Here is a 21908-nt window from a genome sequence, read left to right on the forward strand (position 1 = left end):
GTTATCCAAGAGATATTTAAGAAAGTCACAGTAAACTCATGAGTCGGGTAGGGTTTCGAGTTTTTGTTCTTTAACCCCGGCCCTACCCAAGATTGAATCGAGTTTTCCAATTTAAGACCTGACCCTACCCAAGACCCATGATTTCTAAACCCAACCCATGTTATTTTCAGGTCGGGTCTATGCGGCTCGGGTAAAACCCGACCCAAGTTGCACCCCTAATCAAAATACATAGAAAGTACAGAAAAGATAATAATTAACTATATTTCTAGGGATTACTAACATTGATCTTAATACTGACTGGCTGTCCAAGTAGCCTGTCTCATATTGAAGGCAAGTTGTGCAACTAGTTTTTAACCCCCCAAATTTGACAGATTCCATGAAAAGTGAAAATAAATTTGACAGATTCCGTGAGAAACTGATCTCGTTTGGTGCCAACATAACTAAGATCCTTCATCCAAGGGCCCCCCAACTTCTCATTTTCTCTTACATTCCATTTGATAACTTGATGGGATGTTGGACATACCATGAAAACACTACATTCAAACACTTCTGATCATCCAATGCTGCAGCAGACTTCCTCTCCAATGTCAACTTTGTTTATTCATGAGGATTGTATTGGAACTGAGTTCTTCAGATGGTAGTATTTTCCCTTTTCTTTAATATAGCTGGTAGTGGTCCAACTAACTCCAACTTTCCCACAAGAAAAAAAACTAACTGAAATTAACATTTCAAATAGTTCCAATTCTAGATAGAGAAGAAACCATCAGGGGAACTAGAAAAATTCTTCTACATGACAGAATTAGCAAATCCAAAGAGGCATCTAATTTCCTGTAAGCAGCGAAAACAGGGGGGAAAATGGAATTTCAACTAGAAGCAAAATGCAGCAGAAATTATAACAAAGGCAGAACAAATATGATGATACTGATGCTTTATTGGTAAAGAGAGCAAATCCGCAACTCATGCAGGCCCAATGTCAAGTTATTCATGAATAAGTTTTCATGTATTTTTTCACTCTGAACTAAACCTTTCAGTAACGGGTGGATGTGTCGAGGCAAGACATCAACAGCCCACCACAACTTTTTCTAATTAAAACCCATTTGGGTTTTAAGGCACAGCCTTGTAAACTGAACAACAACAAGAATTCATGTAATCAATGTTTAATTATCTGAGAATCACAAAGGGCAAATGAAGGTGCACTGATCAGCTAACGTGCACAGCACAAAGGGTTTGCCGGGTTCTTCCTTTTTCATTACAAGATGGCTGCAACAGTAAGAGATAGATGTCAAATAACCCATATTCAAATCGAAAGGTGCAGTTTTAAAGGCTTTTTTTTTTTTTATGTTTTACCTGTTGGTCAAGAAAACGGGGGACCTGAACCCTCTTGGAACCATCTGCCAGTCGCTTGCATGGAAACTGGTCTTCCAAAGAAGTAAAATCATTGAAAACCTGCAAAAGATGGATACTCATATATTTTAAAAAATATATATAGATTTAGGTTGTAAATAGAATCTCATTAAAGACCAAAACAAAAAAATGGATAAAAAAAATATCCCATGTACAGGTTTGCATCAAAAAACTAATTTTAGCAAACCCAAACTCCAAAAGAGGGTTTGATGTTATTATGAGCAAGAAATCTAGAAGATGGATTAAGTCATTAAACTCATTTGTTGGATCTAATCCACAAACAGATGGAATCAATTAAGATCCCAAATTAATCACAAAAAAGTGAATTAAGGCCATCCCATTTGCCATTGTCTATGTAATAGTATGTTGGCATTGATTTACCAATGGGGATCTCTAATTGCATTCTATTCATCAATTAATAAAGTTCTAGGGAGCCACTTAAATACAGATAATTATATAAATAATTTAGAAAAAAATAAGTAAGTGGCTTAATACTTATATATAAACCACTTACCTGGTTTTGAATGGCTCCTCTCAGGATATCTTGACATCCAGAAACATGCACATTTTCCAGATTGGGACACTGAAGTAGCAACCTCTCTGAAAATAATATGCAGCCAAAGTCAAACAAAATTAGAAAGTGAAGAGATATATTCGCCCCCTTTTCTTCCCAGGGACAGCCCTCTCTATTGTATTTATGACTACTCTTTTACGCTACAAGGGGTTGGTCGGGGGAAGAGAAAGGGGCGAATATATCATTTCCCAATTAGATATATTAATTTGTGTTTTCTAATTAAAGCTTAGCACAACTTACTAAAATAAACAATGTATTAGCAATACGAAGATGAATATCAGATAAAATTGTGAAACAACCAATTACTCCAAATGCTTAAGCCGATGGAGATGGCGTTATTTAACCTTTTATACTTTAAAAAAATTACCTGGATGCAAATTTGTACATGAATTGAGATTGAGATCATTAAGCTCCGGGCAATTTAGATATAAGGCCTACAAAGAAAAAACCCAATGATTCAGTAATTAAAAAGTGTCGAAGACTAGGAATCACAATGCGCAATAGGAACAACTTTTTTAATAGGAGCATACATCCAGACCAGAACAACCCCATAAGCTTAGTTTCTTCAGCTGCCCATGTTTGATAATTAATTTCTGGTACATTTGGTGCAGCTTGGGGTTGGTTACTTTCTTTTGATAGTTTAGTTCACAACTACCGTCGCCATTAGGCAATCCATCTCCTTCAAGATGTACATTTTGAACACTAGGATCACATATGGTCATACCACAGTCAATGAGTTGTAATAGTGGCAATTGAGCTGTGGCGAATTGGATGCCACCTGAAATAATAAAGAGATAAGTTCAAATAAGTAAGAACATAAGCTAATATAAACGCACAAAAAGCAGAGCATCTTGGCAGATAAAAACTTGATAGAGAATTACTTGCAGTGACATTAGGACAGAGTGCAAGGAGGAGTCTAGACAAAGTCTGCGGAAATACATTGCATATCATTCCGATGCCACAGTCACTGATGCTAGATCTGAAATCAGAGCCAGCGGCACATGAGAGCTCCAATAATCATAAAATCAATTAAAGTTAGGAACACAACCAGTAAAATTTAAGTGAACACGACCAGTAAAATTTAAGTGATTATTGGATACCAGCATTTTGAGTGAAGCACTAGTATTTGCATAACTCGTTAAAGTATAGATCATGAGTTTGATTCATCTTATGTGCACCATCAACCTCTTTAAATACACATGATAGGGTTAGTGATAGATCACAAATTTAAAATTCAAATAGAAATCGTACATACCCACTCAGATCGAGCAACTCCAGATTTGGATAGCTTGAAGTGATGGCAGCCACAGATGCATCTACGATTGCTGAACCAAGTACCAGCGAAAGCATGCGCAAACCCCTGGAAGTGGAATTCACCAAGTATCAGTTACAAAACTATAGTGTAGAATCAATTTACAAAAGAAGAGAAAATTGAAAATTAATTTAGCTAGCCAAAAGGTCCCATGCTTTGATTTGGGAGCCGGCTGTATTATATCCATTCAATATATAATGGTAGCTTTAAATCTTTGATAAGTTCCTTTACATAAAAGAATGGGAGAATAAAAGAGAAGTAAAAGATGATTGAATCAATGAATGACATTCCATAATCGTGCAATGCATGGTAGTGCATAAGTTGGATATTGCACTCATTGATTAAGGAAAGAGATCTTCAATTCTTCAATCAATGAGTGGCATTCCATGTGTCACGCATGGTGGAGCATGAGTTGGCTGATGAGATGACTTTGCATAATGCGCTCATGACGTGGGTTGCAAGGCATTGGAAAGTTGCCCACGTTGCCCGCCTCCTTTGGGAAACCTTCCAATTAAATAATAATTTCAACAAACACATCTATATTTGGGTAGTTGAACAAATTTAGCAACTTAGAGGATTTTTAGCAAAGCAACCCAAAGAGAAAAGAAACTTTCACGTTCTTGTTTTAGGCATTGTTTCCGAATGGGTAAGTCGTATAAACTATAGCTATTGGTTAGATTATTAGCAAAGCTAGTTGGTCTAGATTGAGTCCTAATTACGGTTGAAGTCAGTATTTTTCTATAAAGGCCTACGTGCAAGGGTTGTTGCACAGTTCATCTTTTATGAAATATAAAATTTTCTTCTTTCTTCTTTGTTAGAGAAAGTGGGTTATTCTTGTTCTTCGTGGATTCGAAGAATAGCTCTTCGTGGATTCGACGAGCGCCCTTCGTGGATTCGAAGGTTTATTCGATCGGAGGTCAACGTCTATCAACCCCTGACTCGTTCTTCGCGCTTCTGGCTACGCCAGGTTGTATCGGAGCCCTGCTACGTTCCATACATGGTTTCCCACGGAGAACGGGAAAATCAGGAAACCGTGACGGTGGAGATGTTTAACACTCTCCAGGCTACCGTTAATCAAATAGCGGAGCCGTTGGCACGGTTTTATCCTATTGAGCACGAGCAACCTCAAATCGACGACAGTGATCGGCGACGGTACGCTCAAGCTCTATGTCGAGTTCCACGCTCCAGCCCTAGAGTTACATATTTTCCTAACGATTATTACTGTAGCGAGGAGGAATTCGAAGACATCATCCATCTGAGGTATATTCGTGACTGCGCTCCGAAATCCGCAGTTCGTAATCGCAATTATTGTATTAAGGTGGATTTGTCCAATTTTAATAGTCAACTCCATCTCGAAGATTTTCTTGATTTGCTAGCGGCGGTCGAGAGATTTTTTTACTACATGGAAGTTCCTGAGGAAAAAAAGACGGAACTTGTGGCCATCAAACTCAAGGGAGGTGCTTTGGCATGTTGGGATCAACTACAACTCTCAAGTACAAGGATGGGGAAGCGACCAATCCGGACATGGGCACGGATGCGTCAAGTCCTTTGTGAAAGGTTTCTACCCATTGATTATGATCATATGACTTTTTACATGAGTCAAGCCGTGGTAGAGACACAACAGACAGTGAAAGTTAAAGGTGGCTTTGGATCTTCCTGTTGGGACAAGCAAGCCGGCCGATGCATTTCCAAGACATGGAAGAGGATGTGGAGATGTTCTTTCTACTTCGGCAATGACCAAAGCCCCATGTCATGATTCGTACGAGTCACAGTTCGAGCAACGGATCATGTGCTACAAGTGCAACCAATTGGGTCACAAATCCAATGAGTGTCTCCAAGGTGGTCGGCATGCTACACATCTAGCCGTTGGTGACGAGCTTGAAGATTCGAAGCAATGTGATGTAGAGGAGCATAAAGAGGAGCAAAATACGGAAGAATACCTAATTTCTACCATTTGTGCTCCTAGACAATCCATGGCAATGCATCAAGTTATGTGCACATCAAAAGTAGAGGAGAAACCCAAAGCCTTTCAAGTGGAGGGATAATTATGTTTGGCACTAAAACAACCCCTTGTCAAATCAGAGGAGGAGAAGAAGAAGAGGCGGATATACAAAGCTGTCAAAAAGAAGAAAAAGAAGCATGACGACTCCAAATCTAAGTACAATGCAGAAAAGGCCAAGCATCAACGTAGTAAGGTCTTTGAAGTTGGAGATTCTACGATGAAATCACCAATGAACTCGAGGTCGAGTTCTCTTCAAGTGGAGGGGAATGACGTGGGTTGCACGGCATTGGAAAGTTGCCCAAGTTGCCCGTCTCCTTTGGGAAACCTTCCAATTAAATAATAATTTCAACAAACACATCTATATTTGGGTAGTTGAACAAATTTAGCAACTTAGATGATTTTTTGCAAAGCAGCCCAAAGAGAAAAGAAACTTTCACATTCTTGTTTTAGGCATTGTTTCCAAATGGGTAAGTCATATAAACGATAGCTATTGGTTAGATTATTAGCAAAGTTAGTTAGTTTAAATCAATGGTCTAGATTGAGTCCTAATTAGAGTTGAAGTTAGTATTTTTCTATAAAGGCCTACGTGCAAGGGTTGTTGCACGGTTCATCTTTTATGAAATATAAAATTTTCTTCTTTCTTCTCTGTTAGAGAAAGTGGGTTATTCTTGTTCTTCATGGATTCGACGAGCGCCCATCGTGGATTCGAAGGTTTATTCGATCGGAGGTCGACGTCTATCAACCCCCGACTAGTTCTTCGCGCTTCCGGCTACGCCAACTCATTGATTACAGGGAGAAATCTTCAATTATTCTTCAATCAATGAGCGGCATTCCATATTTGGCAGGGAGAAATCTTCAATTATTCTTCAATCAATGAGCGGCATTCCATATTTGGACATGTGTCAAAGCATGATAGTGCATAAGTTGGCTGATAAGTTGACCTTGTATATTGCAGTCATCGATTAAGGAAATAAATCTTCAATTATGCTTCAATCAATGATGGCATTCCATATTTGGACATTGCCATGTCAAACAGCCCATGCATATGGCACCCTCATGATGGACCAAAGGCCAGAGGTCGAGGAAGAGGTCGAGGAATAGGTCGAGGAATGGGCCAAAGGCCTAGTTTGGATCGAAGGCAATGGAAAGACTCCTTGGAAAGCGGTTTGGGGAAAATATCTAGAATTTGATGAGAGGAAGGCACATAGCAAGTGATGAGGATGCCAGAGCAACCTTTTCACGAACAAGGTGATAATCGATCTATACGTTTTGATAAGGGCATTAAAATGGGATTGACCCTCATGGAAAAATAAAATCGGCGGTCGGGGAAGAGGAATTCGAATATCACGTAGGACAAACGATATCCCAGTGAGCTTGGTGGCAGTCGAGGAGAGGGCACAATATTCTGCTTCAGTGCTAGAATGTGCCATAGTTTTAAATTTACACCGAAACCGACACAAAACAACCAAAATATTTCCATTTGCAACCCCTACGAAATGATATTGAAACCACAATGCATATTGAAATCAAAATCGTAAGTGCATTAGTGTTGTTGTATATCAGTATATGTTCCATAATTATATTTATAGGAATAGCACGTGCAATGTGCTGTATGTACTATGTGTACACATGTATATGAATCACATATGAAATGTGGTATGCACATGTCTTGGAATGCCTGTGGAATGCCATTGCCTTGGAATCCATGGTCAAATCGGGTCCAATATGTCTTTGCTGAGTATTTTATCTTCCACAGATTTGGAAAATAATACCTTTTTTTCCAAGTTTGATTTTGATACTGACTGATTTGCGGATGAGCTTTCTGGTTGCTTGTTGTTGGTCATGGTCACATCACGAGCTGATTGGCTTGCTTGAATGAAGCCACGCCTTTAGAATTGAAAGAATGGTAAGAGTTATTGCTCCGTCTGTGGTTGTTTCAGTTGCCTTGTTATAGTTGCCTTGTTATTGTTGGGACCTGTATGCCCCAGTATGATCAATTGTCCCGTGAGCCATAAGATTGTGCGAGTTTCTCATAGTTTCATGTCCTTGGAGGCCACAAAAGCTCCTTGTAGGAAGGAATGGGTGGCTTGAGAATGGTAGTGCCTGATGCACGGCAGCCTAAGGTAGAAGGTGGCGGTATAGATGAAGCCTGGAAAGGTGGAGGTTTAGATGGGATCATGTGAAAAGTTGGGTTTTGGTGAGGGAAAGTTCAAGATGAGGATGGTGGTGGGGATGATAAGGTCTAGAGGATGGTGTTTATGTAGGTGGTAATGGTTAGTAACGGGTTTTGGATTGGACAAGGGCTGTGTTGCATGGATTTGGATTCGTGTGTCGGGATCCGACACGGATTCGATGTATCGGATTTGGCAAACCCCAAAAAGTAGGATCCGGATTCGGTAATTTCTAAATAAAATAAAATTTTAAAATTAAAAATAATAGAAATATGTGTATGTATGTACGTATGTATTCATGAAAAATTTGAGGGTGGAGGGTCGAGGCATTAGAGTTTTTATTAAGAGAGTCGAAGAAGGAGGAGGAAGCGGGTCGAGGCGATAGGGTTTTTATTAAAAGAGTATGGCTTGTGCTTTTATATAAATAAAGTTAAGAAGAAAACACACTTAAAAAGGGAAAATATATAGGATTCGCATTTTAAAAGAGACAACAATGAGTCGGATTCGCCAGAAAAAAGAGGATTCGTGCAGGACACGGCTACGACAAGAATTCGGGTGTTTCCCACGCTAATCCAAGTAAAAGGGAAAATATACATGATTCATATTTTAAAAGAGACAATGATGAATCGGATTTGCCCAGAAAAAAGGATTTGTGCGGAACACGGCTACGACAAGAATCCAGAGTGTCCCACGAGAATCCATGTCCGATTCGCGTGTCGACACGGATTCGACATGGGGGCAAAGAATCCATGCAACACTGATTACTGAGATGGGATCGAAGAGGGCCATTGATCTTGATGGCACTCATATCACCTGTTAACTGTTGGATGATCAGTCTTCTGATAAAAGTCCTTCGCAATATTCTCGGCCCACCCTCCGATCTGAACAGTACGATTGTCGATCTCTAGTCTTCAGCGGACTGATCATTGATCTAGGAAATCCGTCCAATCTGATCACAAATCTGGAACATCCAGACTTCGATCCGATAGATCTAAGAAATTTCAATGGTCTGATCATGGGTCTAAGACTTTCGGCCATTGCATCAATGACGAAGGACTCATAAGCTGATCCTAGGCCATGAAGGAGGTAGAAAACCTATTGACGATCGTCAGCCGGTTTTCCAATGGACACAAGGCGGTCACAAATGCTCTTAAATTCGTGGCGGTATTGCTCCATCATTTGATATTTCTTAATGTGATCATAAAGTAATTGTTGAAGGGTTCTTTATGTAAACTTTCTCTCTTAGGAGTCCGAGTCTTGTGCGAAGGCTTCTTCCAATGCACTCCATACTTCAGCAGTTGTCTCGAGCCTGACAACTAACCCCAAGCACTTCCTCTGTTAATGTTACCCCCAATCCGTGCATATAAAAGCCAATTCGAATTTCTCAATGCTACATCCTGTGGATTGAGGCCCATTACAATTGCATATTCCCTTTCAGAGGATGCTGTAGTGACAAATTGAGCGGGAGTTGAGAACTCTCCATCAATAAATCCCACCATATCTTGGCTCTAAATGAGCCCAATAACTTGGGTTTTCCACAAGTAATTCGCATCTAAGAGTTTGATCGAGACAAAATTTCCAGCATTGAGAAATGCAGCGTATGGGCAGTTGATTGAGGCCATGATCACACTTAGAACAGTAGTAGATGGGTATACTGGATTAATACTCTGATACCATCAAAGAAAATAGTGCATGTAAATACTGCCATGTTTTTTTATGGCCTGTTTTTTTCATAGATGATTAGTATGTGACAAGTTTTTTAGCAAACAATTCGTATTATGATATTGAATACCTAATCATGGTAGTTTCTATTTAAATTAATGGATTTGGATGAAAATTGAATAATTGACTACTTTATTATTCTTTGATTTGTTTATAATTTTTATATATTTTTAATATATATGTATGAATTTTACGATTTAAGATCCGATACATTTCAACCCTTATTACGGTTTACGATTCTATTCCGATTTTCAAAACATTGCACTCATTGATTATGGGGAGAAATCTTCAATTCATCAATCAATGAGTGGAATTCCATATTTGGACGTGTGTCAAAGCATGGTGGGGAATGAGTTGGCAAATGAGTTGACCTTGCATATTGCACTCATTGATTAAGGAGATAAAACTTCAATTATGCTTCAATCAATGAGTGGCATTCCATATTTGGGTCTCTGTCAAAGCATGGTGTTGCATGAGTTGGAGTTGACCTTGCATATTGCACTCATTGATTAAGGAGATAAATCTTCAATTATGATTCAATCAATGAGTGGCATTCCGTATTTGGACATAGCGGTGTCAAACAGCCCATGCATGTGGAACCCTCATGATGGACCTTCAATAAGGTGCTATAGATTTCGATAAAAAAAAGGGTTTTGGTAGTAATTGTAGCGACACGATGCTAAACAAAGGTGCTATAAAAGTCCCTTCTCTTTTGTAGGGGATGACTAAGCTGTGAGTGAATGCCAATGCTGCAACAACTAGGTTATCATCACTACAACAACGACAACCTGAAAAAATTGCCTTCTATGTCAATTTTGTTGGATGCCCAAGATATATAGATATTGAGCTGTGAAGTTTGAATTAATAAAAAATAATATATACATGACTAAGAAATACTACTACAATTGTTATAACATGAGGTTTACAAATAATATCCATCATGCCTGATGCCACTACCCAATAATGAGAACTGTATAGAATTAGCATAGATTTGTTATTCCTTGTTAGTAGATTACATTTACTCAAGATGCAGAATTCAAAATAACATGGCAGGACAAGAATCATAAATCAGATGAACGAACAAAACCTGGTAAATGAGCATTATACAAAGAGGATGGCATTTACAATAATACAATTAATAAAATACTACCCATGACGAAATTAACAGACCTCAAGTTTGCACTTGTCAAAGCAAGCACAACAGCATGAGAAAGTCGAATGGATGCAATGTGCATGTTTCTCAGATTAGGGCAGCTCCTTCCCAGACCATCCACCATGGTAATAAGATCAGTAGAGTCATTCTCTTTGCGAGAAAAATCCAGAGAAATCTCCTTCAAATTAGGACAGTTGATGATCTATAAAAAACAAATAAACAGCACATTTTGGTTAGTTAAAAAATGGTAACAAGAGGTCAAATGGAGAGATGAGGAAGCAACGAGAATAAAGAAGGTGAGAAAAAAATCACCATTTTTGAAATGGAATATAGATCCGAAAGCCAGAGTGTTGACAGGCTCGAAGAACAGAGATTGAGAAAGCCAAGGTGGGTGCACCCTTCAATTTTGAGGTTTGAGAGACTTTTTTTCTCAGCAACAAAACGACCCAACTCATCCCTGATATTCAAACTCCATTAAAAGGCAAAGGTAATGTGGAAAAAGTGATTACGTGATGCAGATTTATTTCATTACTATGTGAAAGCAAATCATGTCAGTAAACTGGAGGCTAGAAAAGTTTTAGGAAAAATCAAACCATTTCAATCATCAACAACACTAACAATAGTAATATTAATCAATGCTTTTAACTCGGAATCAAATCGTAAATCGTAATAGGGATCGAATCATATCAAATCGTAAATCATGTTGTAAATCATAAGGTTCATTCACAATATATATATATATATATATATATATATATATATAAAATAAAATTATAAACAAATTAAAGAATAATAAACAGCCAATTATTCATTTTTCATCCATATTTATTAATTCAAATAGAAACTACCTTGATTAGCCATTCAATATTGTAATACGAATTGTTCGCTAACAAACTTGACACATACTAATCATCTATTTCTCATCAAAACCCATGCACATGGATACCCAACTCAACTCAACAAAGCCTTTGTCCCAAACTAGTTGGGGTCGGCTAAATGAATCCTTTAGAAAAATTTCATGAAGAAGGTGAAAGGAATCTACCCGGCTCTAATCCCGGCTCTAGTTGCGTTTTTCTACGTGGATCATTTTCTTCCATTCTATCCTATCCAAGGTCCTGTTCTCTGTTATGTTCCTAGCTACCAAGTCTTTCCTCACTGTTTCTACCCAAGTTGTTTTCGGCCTGCCCCTACCTCTTTTTACTCCATCAATTTGGCACGAGTCGCATCTTCTCACCGAAGCATCCAAAGGCCTACGTTGGATATGTACAAACTATCTTAAGCGGTCCTCTCTCATCTTCTCCTCAATTGGTGCCACCCCCACCAATTGAGGAAAATAATCTTAAAAATAAAAAAGACACAATCATATCAATTATCAAAGTCTCAAACATCAAATGACAAATATCAATCATAAAAGACTGAAGGCGCCGGTGTTGTCCTCATTATAGTCGTCTCCAACCTCGATGTAAGTAATGCCCCCAAGCATCTTCATTGTGCTCTACTAGTTCGATTAGTGTGAACTCCTCTGTGTTTCTTTTAATGAGAGGGATTTCGAAGGCTTCTTGTAATGTAGAAAGGAAAAGAGGTCTTTCGAAAGAAAGTCCTATTTTCTTTTATACAAAACTTAATTTGGATATATCACATGAATCGTAAAATTTACAATCGAATCGTAAGATTCATACAAATTAAGATTCAATCATGGGATTCAAATCGTTATGCATAAGATTTGATTTGTATCGTAAAATTGAATCGTAAATTGTAAGATTTTCAAAACAATGAGAATAATAAAAGCAACAACAAGCAGCAATAAATGATAACAAAATTAGCGAGTGAAAAGTCGTTAACATCATTGCAGTGCAAATAATCTGCAAAGCACACAAAAAAGGACCACTATACATAGATCAGAAATTCTTTTTACCAAAACCCAAATGCACGAATCAAATGCAATCGACCCAAGAGTATGTAAATAAATGGAAATAAACCATAAATCATACAGAAAATAGATATGAAAGTGTAAATCAGTAACTACGTTTGCAAAATAAGAGGAAAAATAAAAATCCAACACTTTCCAGCCAAAAATATATGAAAAATGCAGGAAAAAGAAATGGCATAAGTCAGTAACAATGACAACAAAAAGATAAAGTAGCAAAAAGGAACACATATAAAAGTCATACCCAGTCATCCCAACAAAATAATCAAACCAAACCAAACTTTAAATCATAGTGACATGATCTGATTGCAGAAATCGGTGACAAATTTACAAAAGAGGGAAAAGGGGGAAAAAGCCCTGCTAAATAAAACTGGAAAAGATTTAACTAGAATGAAACTAAATTTAAGAGTGCAGAAAAGATATGTAGATCAGTAGATCAAAAACTACTTGACAAAAAAGAAGAAGGAAAGAAGCTACCAAGTCATCCCAACAAAATAATAACTTGTGAATAAAATAACATGAGCCAATAAAACTTAGAAGGAATCACACAAATAGATCTGAATTCACATCGCTAACTGAACAACAGGCAAAAAAAATGAAATTTCAAAATATGCAAAGTAAAATCAATAACAGATTTCAGTAACAATGTGAAGCAAATGAAGTGAAGAACAGAAAATTATACCCAGTTATCCGATTAATTGCAGTATCCGCCGTACGAATCTCAAAGGCTTCAAGATTAGGGCATGAGAAAGCAACACAAGCCAGCATCGTCGCATCCAAATTACTGCATCCACAATTGAAAAAAATAAAAATAAAATCAGATTACCAAAATCCTATTTACATCATTTATTTTAAATGAAAATTGAATCAAATAACGAAAATAAAAAAGAACCCAAAGAAACAAACTCCTTGTCTTTTAACCCTTCTTATATGATTGCTCTGTTAATTTTTTAGTACTACCTCCTAGAAAAAAAAAATCAGTATAACTCTTCTATTTTGTATAGCCATTAATTCAACAAAAAGAGCAACAGCAGAACAGAAAGAGAATTGCCCCAAATGTTTATTATAAAACAAATTAAAAAGGAACTGATCAAATTCCAAGCTTGGGAAAATCAAAACCTTGGCAATTATCAGATTATTTTTTCAATTTTTTAATTTTTTTTTCGGTTATGTATTTATTCACAGTGATCCAACTCTACCCAAAACTTATCTTTTAATATTATTATTTCCATTTTTTTCATTTTTTCCCCACTTAAGTCCTTATTCACACGGCTCTAAGCCTTCCCAAAACTGTAGATCTCAAATCAAGGAGAAATAAAATGCAAATCCAAATCCAAAATCATAACCTTTCGATCCTGAGTGAGAGCCTAACGAGGCCCATACACTTGTTAAGAACGGAGCCCACAAATTCAAGGTGGGATCGAGGAGGAACCCTAATTCGAAGCTCCTCGGCGGCTCTCCAAAGCCGCCGAGCACAGTCCCGCCAACCGCGGCTCACCTGAGCCGCTGACATCAGTCCCACCGGAGGCAGCCTCCGAAGCACCTCCGCCAAGATGCTCACCGGCACCGGAGCTCCTGCCACCTCCACAAAAAAATCTCCGGCGGCATCTTCGCCGGCGTCGTACTCCGACGATGCGTCGGAGAAGGAACGAGAACGCCGGGGCTGCTGACGTGGAGGAGTGAGAAAGGGTGGGTTGGTGAGGTCGGTGCTTACGTGGCAGGTGTGACCTCTTTTTGGTAGGCCACACCGGCCGCAGCTGTAGTTGCCGCGCTTCTTTCCGCGGTTGAGAGCGGCGTTGGCGGATAACTGTAGGACCATTTTTTTTTTGTCTTTTTCTCAGAAAGAGAGAGAGAGAGAGAGAGAGAGAGAGAGAGAGGTGTGGGATGGGGAAGAGAATAAAAGGGGTGGATGGAAGGGGCGGCGGGAGATTGGAGTTATTTCTGGCGCCATATTCTTACCATTTTTGTGTCGAAAACTCGACGGAGAGCAGGGAGGTGTTCAATTACAAAACTAGCCCTCGGAACAACAGCCTTTTCTGGTCTTTCGTCTTAAAATGGTAAGATTAAAATGAGAAAATATAAGAAGGGCAGATGTGCACGGTTGTCCTGAATCTCCTGATATCTTTTTCCTTCCCCTGAGAGATTTTATAGGCTAGAGTGGACGAACACGTATCTTCATATTTGATACAAATGTAAGAAGGGGGAATGAATTTACGAAAATGCCCTTTTACGTATGTGATACGATGGTCCACATCGAAAATGGTGGACCCACTAACTTCATTGTATCAACTATCAAGTCAGGGATTGTATTGTATCCTTTGCTGTCACCTGCCACTGCTTTGTAGCAGATCTTGTTAGACACTAATTCTCGCATTGTCACTAACTCACTAACAAGGGCAGTTTAACTCTATCGCACCACCATTGACCCACCCTACTCTGCTCAGTCTCAATATCTTCACAAGCGATATTCCCGCATCAGGAAGCCGTCACATCGCGCCCTGAACACGGAACCTCCTCCTACAAAGGGTAACCCTCCCCTCCACACAAAGGGATCTGCTCTAATGCTAGTATATCTATATATATAGATGCTCTGTTTTTGTTTGACGTAAAATGGGTGCAAAACAAATTTTACACCTATTTTACAGAGAAAGAGAAGAAATGATATCTGCACTCTCTTGTTTCCGTAACGCCGCTACTATCTTCATCCTACACTTCCCAGATCATGTTAAAAGCTATTACAAAATACCAAAAAAATAAAAATAAAAAAATACATCCAATCAGAGGAGTGTTGAACAAAATGATGAGTGCTATTATCGAAACATATTACTAAATCAGGTCAACTTATGTACACAAAACCCCAAACATACTCATACATACATGAAAAGTTATCATAATTTTAGGAAACCAATAGCAAGAGAGAAATTAATTACTTAGAAACATTCATGTAAATTCTACAAAAGTGTGGTTCCGAAGCAAACATTAAAGCGCACGCCTCCTTTTTTCCTTGTACTTCTCAACCAATGTCGATCTTTTACATTGTAATGGGGACCCTTAGCACTAGGCTTAGAGGGACAACCCTGAGTCATCATCCTCTTCAAGGGTTGAAGTGTAAACAAAGTAGAGAGACCAAATGAGAGCAAAAATACCCAGAAGGATCCAACCAAGAAGGTTGTTGCTCAAGCCCAAGCTCAACCCTGTCCCTTCTGTACTCATTCTCTCATCCACCAAAGCTAGGGCTGGGCTCGAGATGGTCGCAGCACAAACGGCTGCCATCAACGATGCACCCATGGTCATGCTCCCACCCATGTTGCAGGTAGACGGTTTCTCCTCCGCGGAACACTTCACTCTTCCCTGCATCGCCATTGCCGGCAAACCTGAAAGCCAAGTTGATCATAAAATCATTTATTATTATACGCGCGTCTAATCATATATAAAGGTTAAAAATACTTTAAAAACTCTTAGGCCCTGTTGGGCTTCCATGAAAGTTTTTTCCATGGAATATTGGTTTTATCAAGTGGTGGGAGAGGGGAAGGAGTGCGGATGTTGTGAAAAACCTCCACAATAGCAATATGCAATTTCAATGACAAAGCAAAATAATGGTCCAATGATTACATGATCCATTGTTAGTACACTTATTGAACGGAATGTAAAGTTATTATGATTAATAATTATTGCAAAAGGGTTAATGCCCATGCATGCCAAGTGGCCGGGAGACTGTTAGACGTTTCCTAATTTAGTGTTTCTATGTTTTAGAGTTACAAAAATTAGTGTGGCCTTGCACTTAAGCTACCTTTCCAAGAATTGGCTAATCCGTCAAGTTTAAAAACGTTTGGAAGGCAAGTTGGCTCAAATAACTATTGCTAATCTTGTGCCTAAAGACCTAAATGAATTTTGTCTAATTTAGAAGTTTTATGGGAGCTTCTTACCCTATAAATATAAACTCTTGGTCCTTCTTCCTCCCACCATATAGTGTTCCATCTCTGCTGATTCGGTGCTCAGAAAGGTGAACGTCTTCATCGGATTACAAGCTTCAAAGGTGCGGCCGTGGTGAAAGGTATTTCTAACCCATCTCGCTGGAATCGAATTTTTATGTGATTTGAATGCCCAAGATCCGTAGCGATCTATTTGGTTAATGTTTGAACAATAACTCAATCTCTTGAAAGCAAGAGAAGACTGCAGGTAATAGAGTATGATTTTTCTTTTTTCTCGACAAATTTACGAAAAAGGAAAAAAATAGAAAATATATTGCATGCAACCAAAACAAAATATGGTCGAAAATATATTCGAAGAAAACTTTGCCTTTTTATTAAGAAATACGAAGTACGAAAAAGGAAAAAAATAGAAAATGAGTTGCATGCAACCAAAACAAAATAGGATCGAAAATATATTCGAAGAAAATTTTGCCTTTTTATTAAGAAATACGAAGAAGAAATTAATCTAACGGAGTGTAAATTGGACAACAACAGAATTGTAAAAGGAAATTAAAAAAAAAAAACACACAATTATGGAGAAGTTCCATATTCATCATCAGTTGAGTTTAACACACCGATAAAAACTAATCTTGATTGTTTCTCATTATACTTCATAATCAGGAACAACTACTTTTATCTTAGGGCATGTTTGGCATGATTGTCAGCCATAGAAAAAAAAATCATGAATATTTGTTTAAAGAGGGTAAGAGACTAAGAGGTGTGTAGATAGGAGGGGATGAGTGAGATTTGAGGGGATGATGAGTGAAGATGGGGCTGAAAACAGTAAAAATAAAATAAATATTCTAGACAGGGAAATTTATTTCTCCATTTGACCCCCCCTCCCTTTCTCTCTCTCCAGCCCTCTGTACCCCTCTCCTCTCATTGAGTAAACAAATATTTCATGAATTTTTGTCATGGTTGCCAAACACGCATTGAATAATTGTTCTCGTTGGAAAGAATTAATTAACTCTTAAAAGGGAATAACCAAAACAAAAATTAAAAAAAAATGACTAGAAGATCAAAGGGTAGAAAAAACACGAATGAAAGAAAGAAACAGATGGTATAACTCACACATGTGACACCCATCAGAGATTTGAACGGTTCAGATTGATCCAATTACTATCACAAACTAATGTATGTGATCAAGATTTTACCTAAAATGGGTGACGACGAGGCCCAAATTGCCCCCCTGCGCATAGGGATGGCGCCTGCTATGGTTGAAGATGGTGTGGTTGCAGAGACGGAGGCCATTTTTTCTTCTGTGCAAGGAGAAGTTGAGACGGAGAAGATGGTAGTGAAAGGGAAGGTTTGTACAGGGAAGGGTGGCAGTTTATTTCATCGAGGAATTAATTGATTAATTACAAAGTGTATGGACATGCACCACACAGTCACACAGATGGATGGATATATAGGTAGATAACGTCCTTCATATCCTAATCCTCACATCCAATCGTTGCCCTCCACTCGTCAAAATATCCATGGATTCCCTCTCTAAATAACATAGCAGGAGGGAAAGACGATTACCAAATAAAAGAAAATGATGGCTGCTAGCGAAACGGGATTTCGTCCAGAAAATAAAGACCAAGGCCCTTTTGTTTTAGATTATGACAAACCGATGGTGGAATACCCAACCGATTATTGGACTCAACTTGAATCTCAAACTAACAGGCTACAAATCATATGTCGTGACACGTGGCAGGAAACAAGGAAGTGAGCTCGATTCCCCACAAAATACAAAAAACAATTTTTTTTAATGGAAATGACAAAATGGTTGGTCAATTTCTCTTTCTTGGTCTCTCTACTTTCCGGACGAAACTCGTTTTGGAATTGTTTTCGAAAGAAATTTTTTGAAGCATATATGTAGTAAGCATGGTTTAAAATTCCGGTTTCCTGTTTGGGACCTTTCAAAAACCAAAATTTCGGTCGAAATTTGGTAATAATTTAAAAAGAATATTTAATTCATTTCAAAATTTCGGACCGAATTTTTGAAACATATTTAAAAAAAAAAAAAATTACAATTTGTCAAAATTTCGGCAAATTTCGGTTTCGGTCTCCACCGAAATCCAAAATTTCTGATTTCAGCCGAAATTTAAAACCATGGTAGTAATTTGATATATAGGCCCACTAACTTGTTTTAGTACTAGCACACCACTCTTTATAAACTTTCTCAATTGGTATTTAAAAGCAATTACAACTAGGGATGCAACTCTGATCGGGTTGGATTAGGTCGACTCCTAATGATGCCGAAACTTGTTTCCAAGATCAATGAATGGTAGAGCTCCAATCTATGGCCGTCCGGCGCTTACATAAAACACGTTAGGGGTCTCAGAGTTGTGACTGAGAACACTCCGACACTCAAGTCAGAAATCGGCACAACAGGAGATAAAACAAAGAACTAGGAGAACTAAAGAAGAGTAAATCTTGCTAATGACTCAGAGATGCGTACCTTTGAGCGTGAGGATCTATTTATAAGAGAGGAGTTCAGAACAATTTATGACACTTGCCTTAATAGGAGTCTTATCTTATTAGTGAATTTTCCATGGAGACTGGTTTCCATGTTGATGTCGATAAGAACCAAGTCTTCTTATAGGAACTGATTTCCATCGTGGTTCACCAACTTTATAAGAGGGTTGCCATGCTTGACAAACGCTTTCCCTTTGGAGCACTTTCCTTCTTGGAGATGTTTGTATTATGTAGATATGGAGAAAAATTCCACCTTCGCTCTCACTCTGGGAGGCAAGTAAAAAATTTCCAGAGATGAAATTGTCCATCACAATATTTTCTTGCTAACCAAACCGGGCTTAAATTTCCATAAAAAGGGATTTCTGACGTTTTTCTCGTGACAAGTGATGCAAGTGAACATATACTTCTCCTATTCTTTAGAAAAATATTTTATGGCCGGGCCGGGCTGCTATGCAAGCCCACGACCTTTTCTTTTGGGCTATGATTTTTCCGCCCCCCTTTAGGGTTATGTGGCTCCCCTTTTTAACGTGATTTGACGTCGAAAAGCGTTAGTCTGCCCACAATTTACGTTTACAGGGGGGCGCATAATCCCGGTTGGGGGGGGGGGAATCATCCCCCTTTCTTTCCTACAAATATTGGGATATGTTATTAGCACAACCATATTTTGATATTTGCACAAACCCTGCTGTCCTTTCGGCTTTAATCGACACCTAAGAGTTTTTTTTTGGCAAATATAATATAAATAAGGGAAAATCATTAAAAAAATGCAAAGTTTATGCGAAATTGTGAACAAAGGGTAGTGATTTGAAAATTATAAAAAAGGTGTTGTTAGGTGAGAGAAGATGGCTTTTAGGTAGGGGTGTAAACGAGCCGAGCCGAGCCGAGCTCGGCCAGGCTCGGCTCGGCTCGGCTCGTTAAGCTCACAAGTGAGGCTCGGCTCGGTCAGGCTCGCGAGCCTTACCGAGCTCGGGTTATATTATGTTCACACCCCTCATTTTCCCTGGACAGCCCTACTGGTGTAATTTGACTACTTTTTTTACACTATGAGGCGTGGTCCTAGTAACAAATGGGGTTCCAAAAATGAAGTGACATATTTTGCCCCCCCTTTTCACTCCATGGACAACCCTTTTAATGTAAATATTAATATATAATATATATATTTAAATATATTAAATTCTAACGAGCCTTAACGAGCCGAGCCGAGCCGAGCCTGGCCTAACTCGGGCTCGGCTCGTTAAGGATTCGAGCCAAGCTCGAGCGAGCTTCCGAGCCCGAGCGAGCTTCCGAGCCCGAGCCAAAATTGACACCCTTACTTTTAGGACAAATATACCCCTCCTAATGGTTCCGGGGTATAAAATGTGGTTCTATAATGGTTCCGGGGTATAAAATGTGGTTCCCTAGTGGTTTCGAGGTATAAAATGTGGTTCCGGGGTAGAAAATGTAGTTCCCTAGTAGTTTCGGGGTATAAAATGTGGTTCCCTAGTGGTTCCGGGGTAGAAAATGTGGTTCCCTAGTGGTTTCGGAGTAGAAAATGTGATTCCATAGTGGTTTCGGGTATAAAATGTGGTTCCCTAGCGGTTCTGAGGTATAAAATGTGGTTCCGTAGTGGTTCGGGTATAAAATGTCGTTCCGTAGTGGTTCCGGAGTATAGAATGTGGTTCCGTAGTGGTTCCGAGGTACAAAATGTGGTTCCCTAGTGGTTCCGGGGTATAAAATGTGGTTCCCTAGTGGTTCCAGGGTAGAAAATGTGGTTCCCTAGTGGTCCTGGAGTAGAAAATGTGGTTCCCTAGTGGTTCCGGAGTAGAAAATGTGGTTCCTTAGTGGTTCTGAGGTATAAAATGTGTTTCCTTAGTGGTTCCGGGGTAGAAAATGTGGTTCCGAGGCATAAAATGTGGTTCAGTAGTGGTTCGAGGGTATAAAATGTGGTTCCCAAGTGGTTCCGAGGTATAAAATGTGGTTCCATAGTGGTTCCGAGGTATAAAATGTGGTTCCGTAATGGTTCTGGGGTATAAAATGTGATTCCGTAGTGGTTCTGAGGTATAAAATGTGGTTCCTTAGTGGTTCCGGCGTATAAAATGTGGTTCTCTAGTGGTTCCGGGGTAGAAAATGTGGTTCCCTAGTGGTTCCGGGGTATAAAATGTGGTTCTCTAGTGGTTCCGAGGTATAAATTTTGGTTCCCTAGTGGTTCTGGGGTAGAAAATGTGGTTCCCATGCCGGGCCCGTACGGGCCGGGTCAACTCGCGTGTCACCTGGATTTTTGCCGTATTTTCTAAGATGTTTTTGGGAAATGTTATCCGCACTACCGTATTTTGATGAGGACACTCCTCACTTTATTAAAAGTACGGTATGGCCCTCACCATAGGATGATCCAAACCGTCCATTAGATGGGCCACAACCTAAATAGGTTGTGCCCCAAAAAGCATTTCCGTAGGTTTATCCTAACCCTCTGATCAGAATGTTAGAGGGTTGCTCCTAACCCTCTATAGATCGGAGGGTTAGGATCAACCTATGGAAATGATTTTTGGGACACAACCAATTTAGGCTGTGGCACATCTAATTGACGCTTTGGATCATCCTATGAGGGGCCATACTGTACTTTTAATTAAATGAGGAGTGCTCTCATCAAAATACAGTAGTGTGGATAACATTTCCCTATTTTTGTATGGGAATTTGCTAGCCACCTTTGCCGAGGCAACTTCTCGGCTTGTGGCCCATCATTTGATGCAAAAATTGGCAGAAGTAATATGGGTACAAAGGTGGCTAGCAAAAGCATAATTGTAAAAAATAGTAATCATTACGGATTTGTGGCTGAAGTGCTAAGTTTTAGATGAAAAATTACGAAAAAATGGAAGCAAAGTATTAAAATTACGAAAAAAATACCAAAATGATGCACTAACATATGACAATTACCGAACTACAAAGTTTGACTGTCTTCCGTCGGAAGTCCGAAGGTTTGTTCGGAAGTCCGACTCAGAAGCCAGTAGAATAGGGATAATTCCAAAGATTTTTATTTTCAAATTGAGTAAAAATTCGAAGGATAATAGGGATATACATTGTGATCTTAGTGTCATGCAGGCAACCATAAATTGAAGCTTGATTTTGATGTTTTAGAATAAAAAAATGCAAAGAAAATGGATTTATCTTGAAAATGGGGAAAAGAACAAAATTCAGTTTTAAGCTCAAAATTCATTTTCTTTGCATTTTGTAAC

At 38.8% G+C, this 21908-nt stretch overlaps 2 protein-coding genes across 4 annotated transcripts; both read right to left on the bottom strand.

Annotated features, from left to right (window-relative positions):
• Positions 1–911: 911 nt before the first annotated feature.
• On the bottom strand, positions 912–14354 carry LOC143880130 (F-box/LRR-repeat protein 17-like). Of its 3 annotated transcripts, none has more exons than XM_077382908.1 (11): positions 14225–14354; positions 12948–13049; positions 10651–10795; positions 10356–10540; positions 3234–3338; positions 2860–2957; positions 2509–2756; positions 2346–2412; positions 1919–2004; positions 1348–1446; positions 912–1260 (listed from the first exon to the last, which is right to left on the bottom strand). In XM_077382908.1, the coding sequence occupies exons 2-11, from the start codon at positions 13031–13033 to the stop codon at positions 1201–1203; spliced, it is 1179 nt and encodes a 392-aa protein (XP_077239023.1). In that variant the 5' UTR covers positions 13034–13049; positions 14225–14354; the 3' UTR covers positions 912–1200. The 3 variants fall into 3 exon arrangements, 2 of the variants coding, with proteins under 2 accessions (XP_077239023.1, XP_077239010.1); XM_077382895.1 differs by having other exon boundaries at positions 13612–14354; XR_013251503.1 differs by lacking the exon at positions 912–1260 and having other exon boundaries at positions 1396–1446; positions 2517–2756; positions 13612–14354.
• A 699-nt stretch (positions 14355–15053) lies between these two features.
• Positions 15054–17628, bottom strand: LOC143880143 (photosystem II reaction center W protein, chloroplastic-like). Its single transcript, XM_077382917.1, has 2 exons — positions 17391–17628; positions 15054–15639 (listed from the first exon to the last, which is right to left on the bottom strand). The coding sequence occupies exons 1-2, from the start codon at positions 17485–17487 to the stop codon at positions 15329–15331; spliced, it is 408 nt and encodes a 135-aa protein (XP_077239032.1). The 5' UTR covers positions 17488–17628; the 3' UTR covers positions 15054–15328.
• Positions 17629–21908: the final 4280 nt, after the last annotated feature.

Source organism: Tasmannia lanceolata, unplaced genomic scaffold, assembly GCF_043159265.1.
Source record: "Tasmannia lanceolata isolate RefF3 unplaced genomic scaffold, GAP_Taslan_0.1 ptg000002l, whole genome shotgun sequence".
In the NCBI taxonomy this organism is placed as follows: domain Eukaryota; kingdom Viridiplantae; phylum Streptophyta; class Magnoliopsida; order Canellales; family Winteraceae; genus Tasmannia; species Tasmannia lanceolata.

Excerpts from the sequence above, each read along its gene's own strand:
- LOC143880130 (XM_077382895.1), bottom strand. The coding sequence starts at position 14,084 with ATGGTCCTACAGTTATCCGCCAACGCCGCTCTCAACCGCGGAAAGAAG. Across the intron at positions 2,757-2,859 it reads CTGTCCTAATGTCACTGCAA|GTGGCATCCAATTCGCCACA; the intron begins GTAATTCTCTAT and ends TTATTATTTCAG. Across the intron at positions 1,261-1,347 it reads CCCGTTTTCTTGACCAACAG|CCATCTTGTAATGAAAAAGG; the intron begins GTAAAACATAAA and ends TTACTGTTGCAG.
- LOC143880143 (XM_077382917.1), bottom strand. The coding sequence starts at position 17,487 with ATGGCCTCCGTCTCTGCAACCACACCATCTTCAACCATAGCAGGCGCC. Across the intron at positions 15,640-17,390 it reads CTCGTCGTCACCCATTTTAG|GTTTGCCGGCAATGGCGATG; the intron begins GTAAAATCTTGA and ends CTTGGCTTTCAG.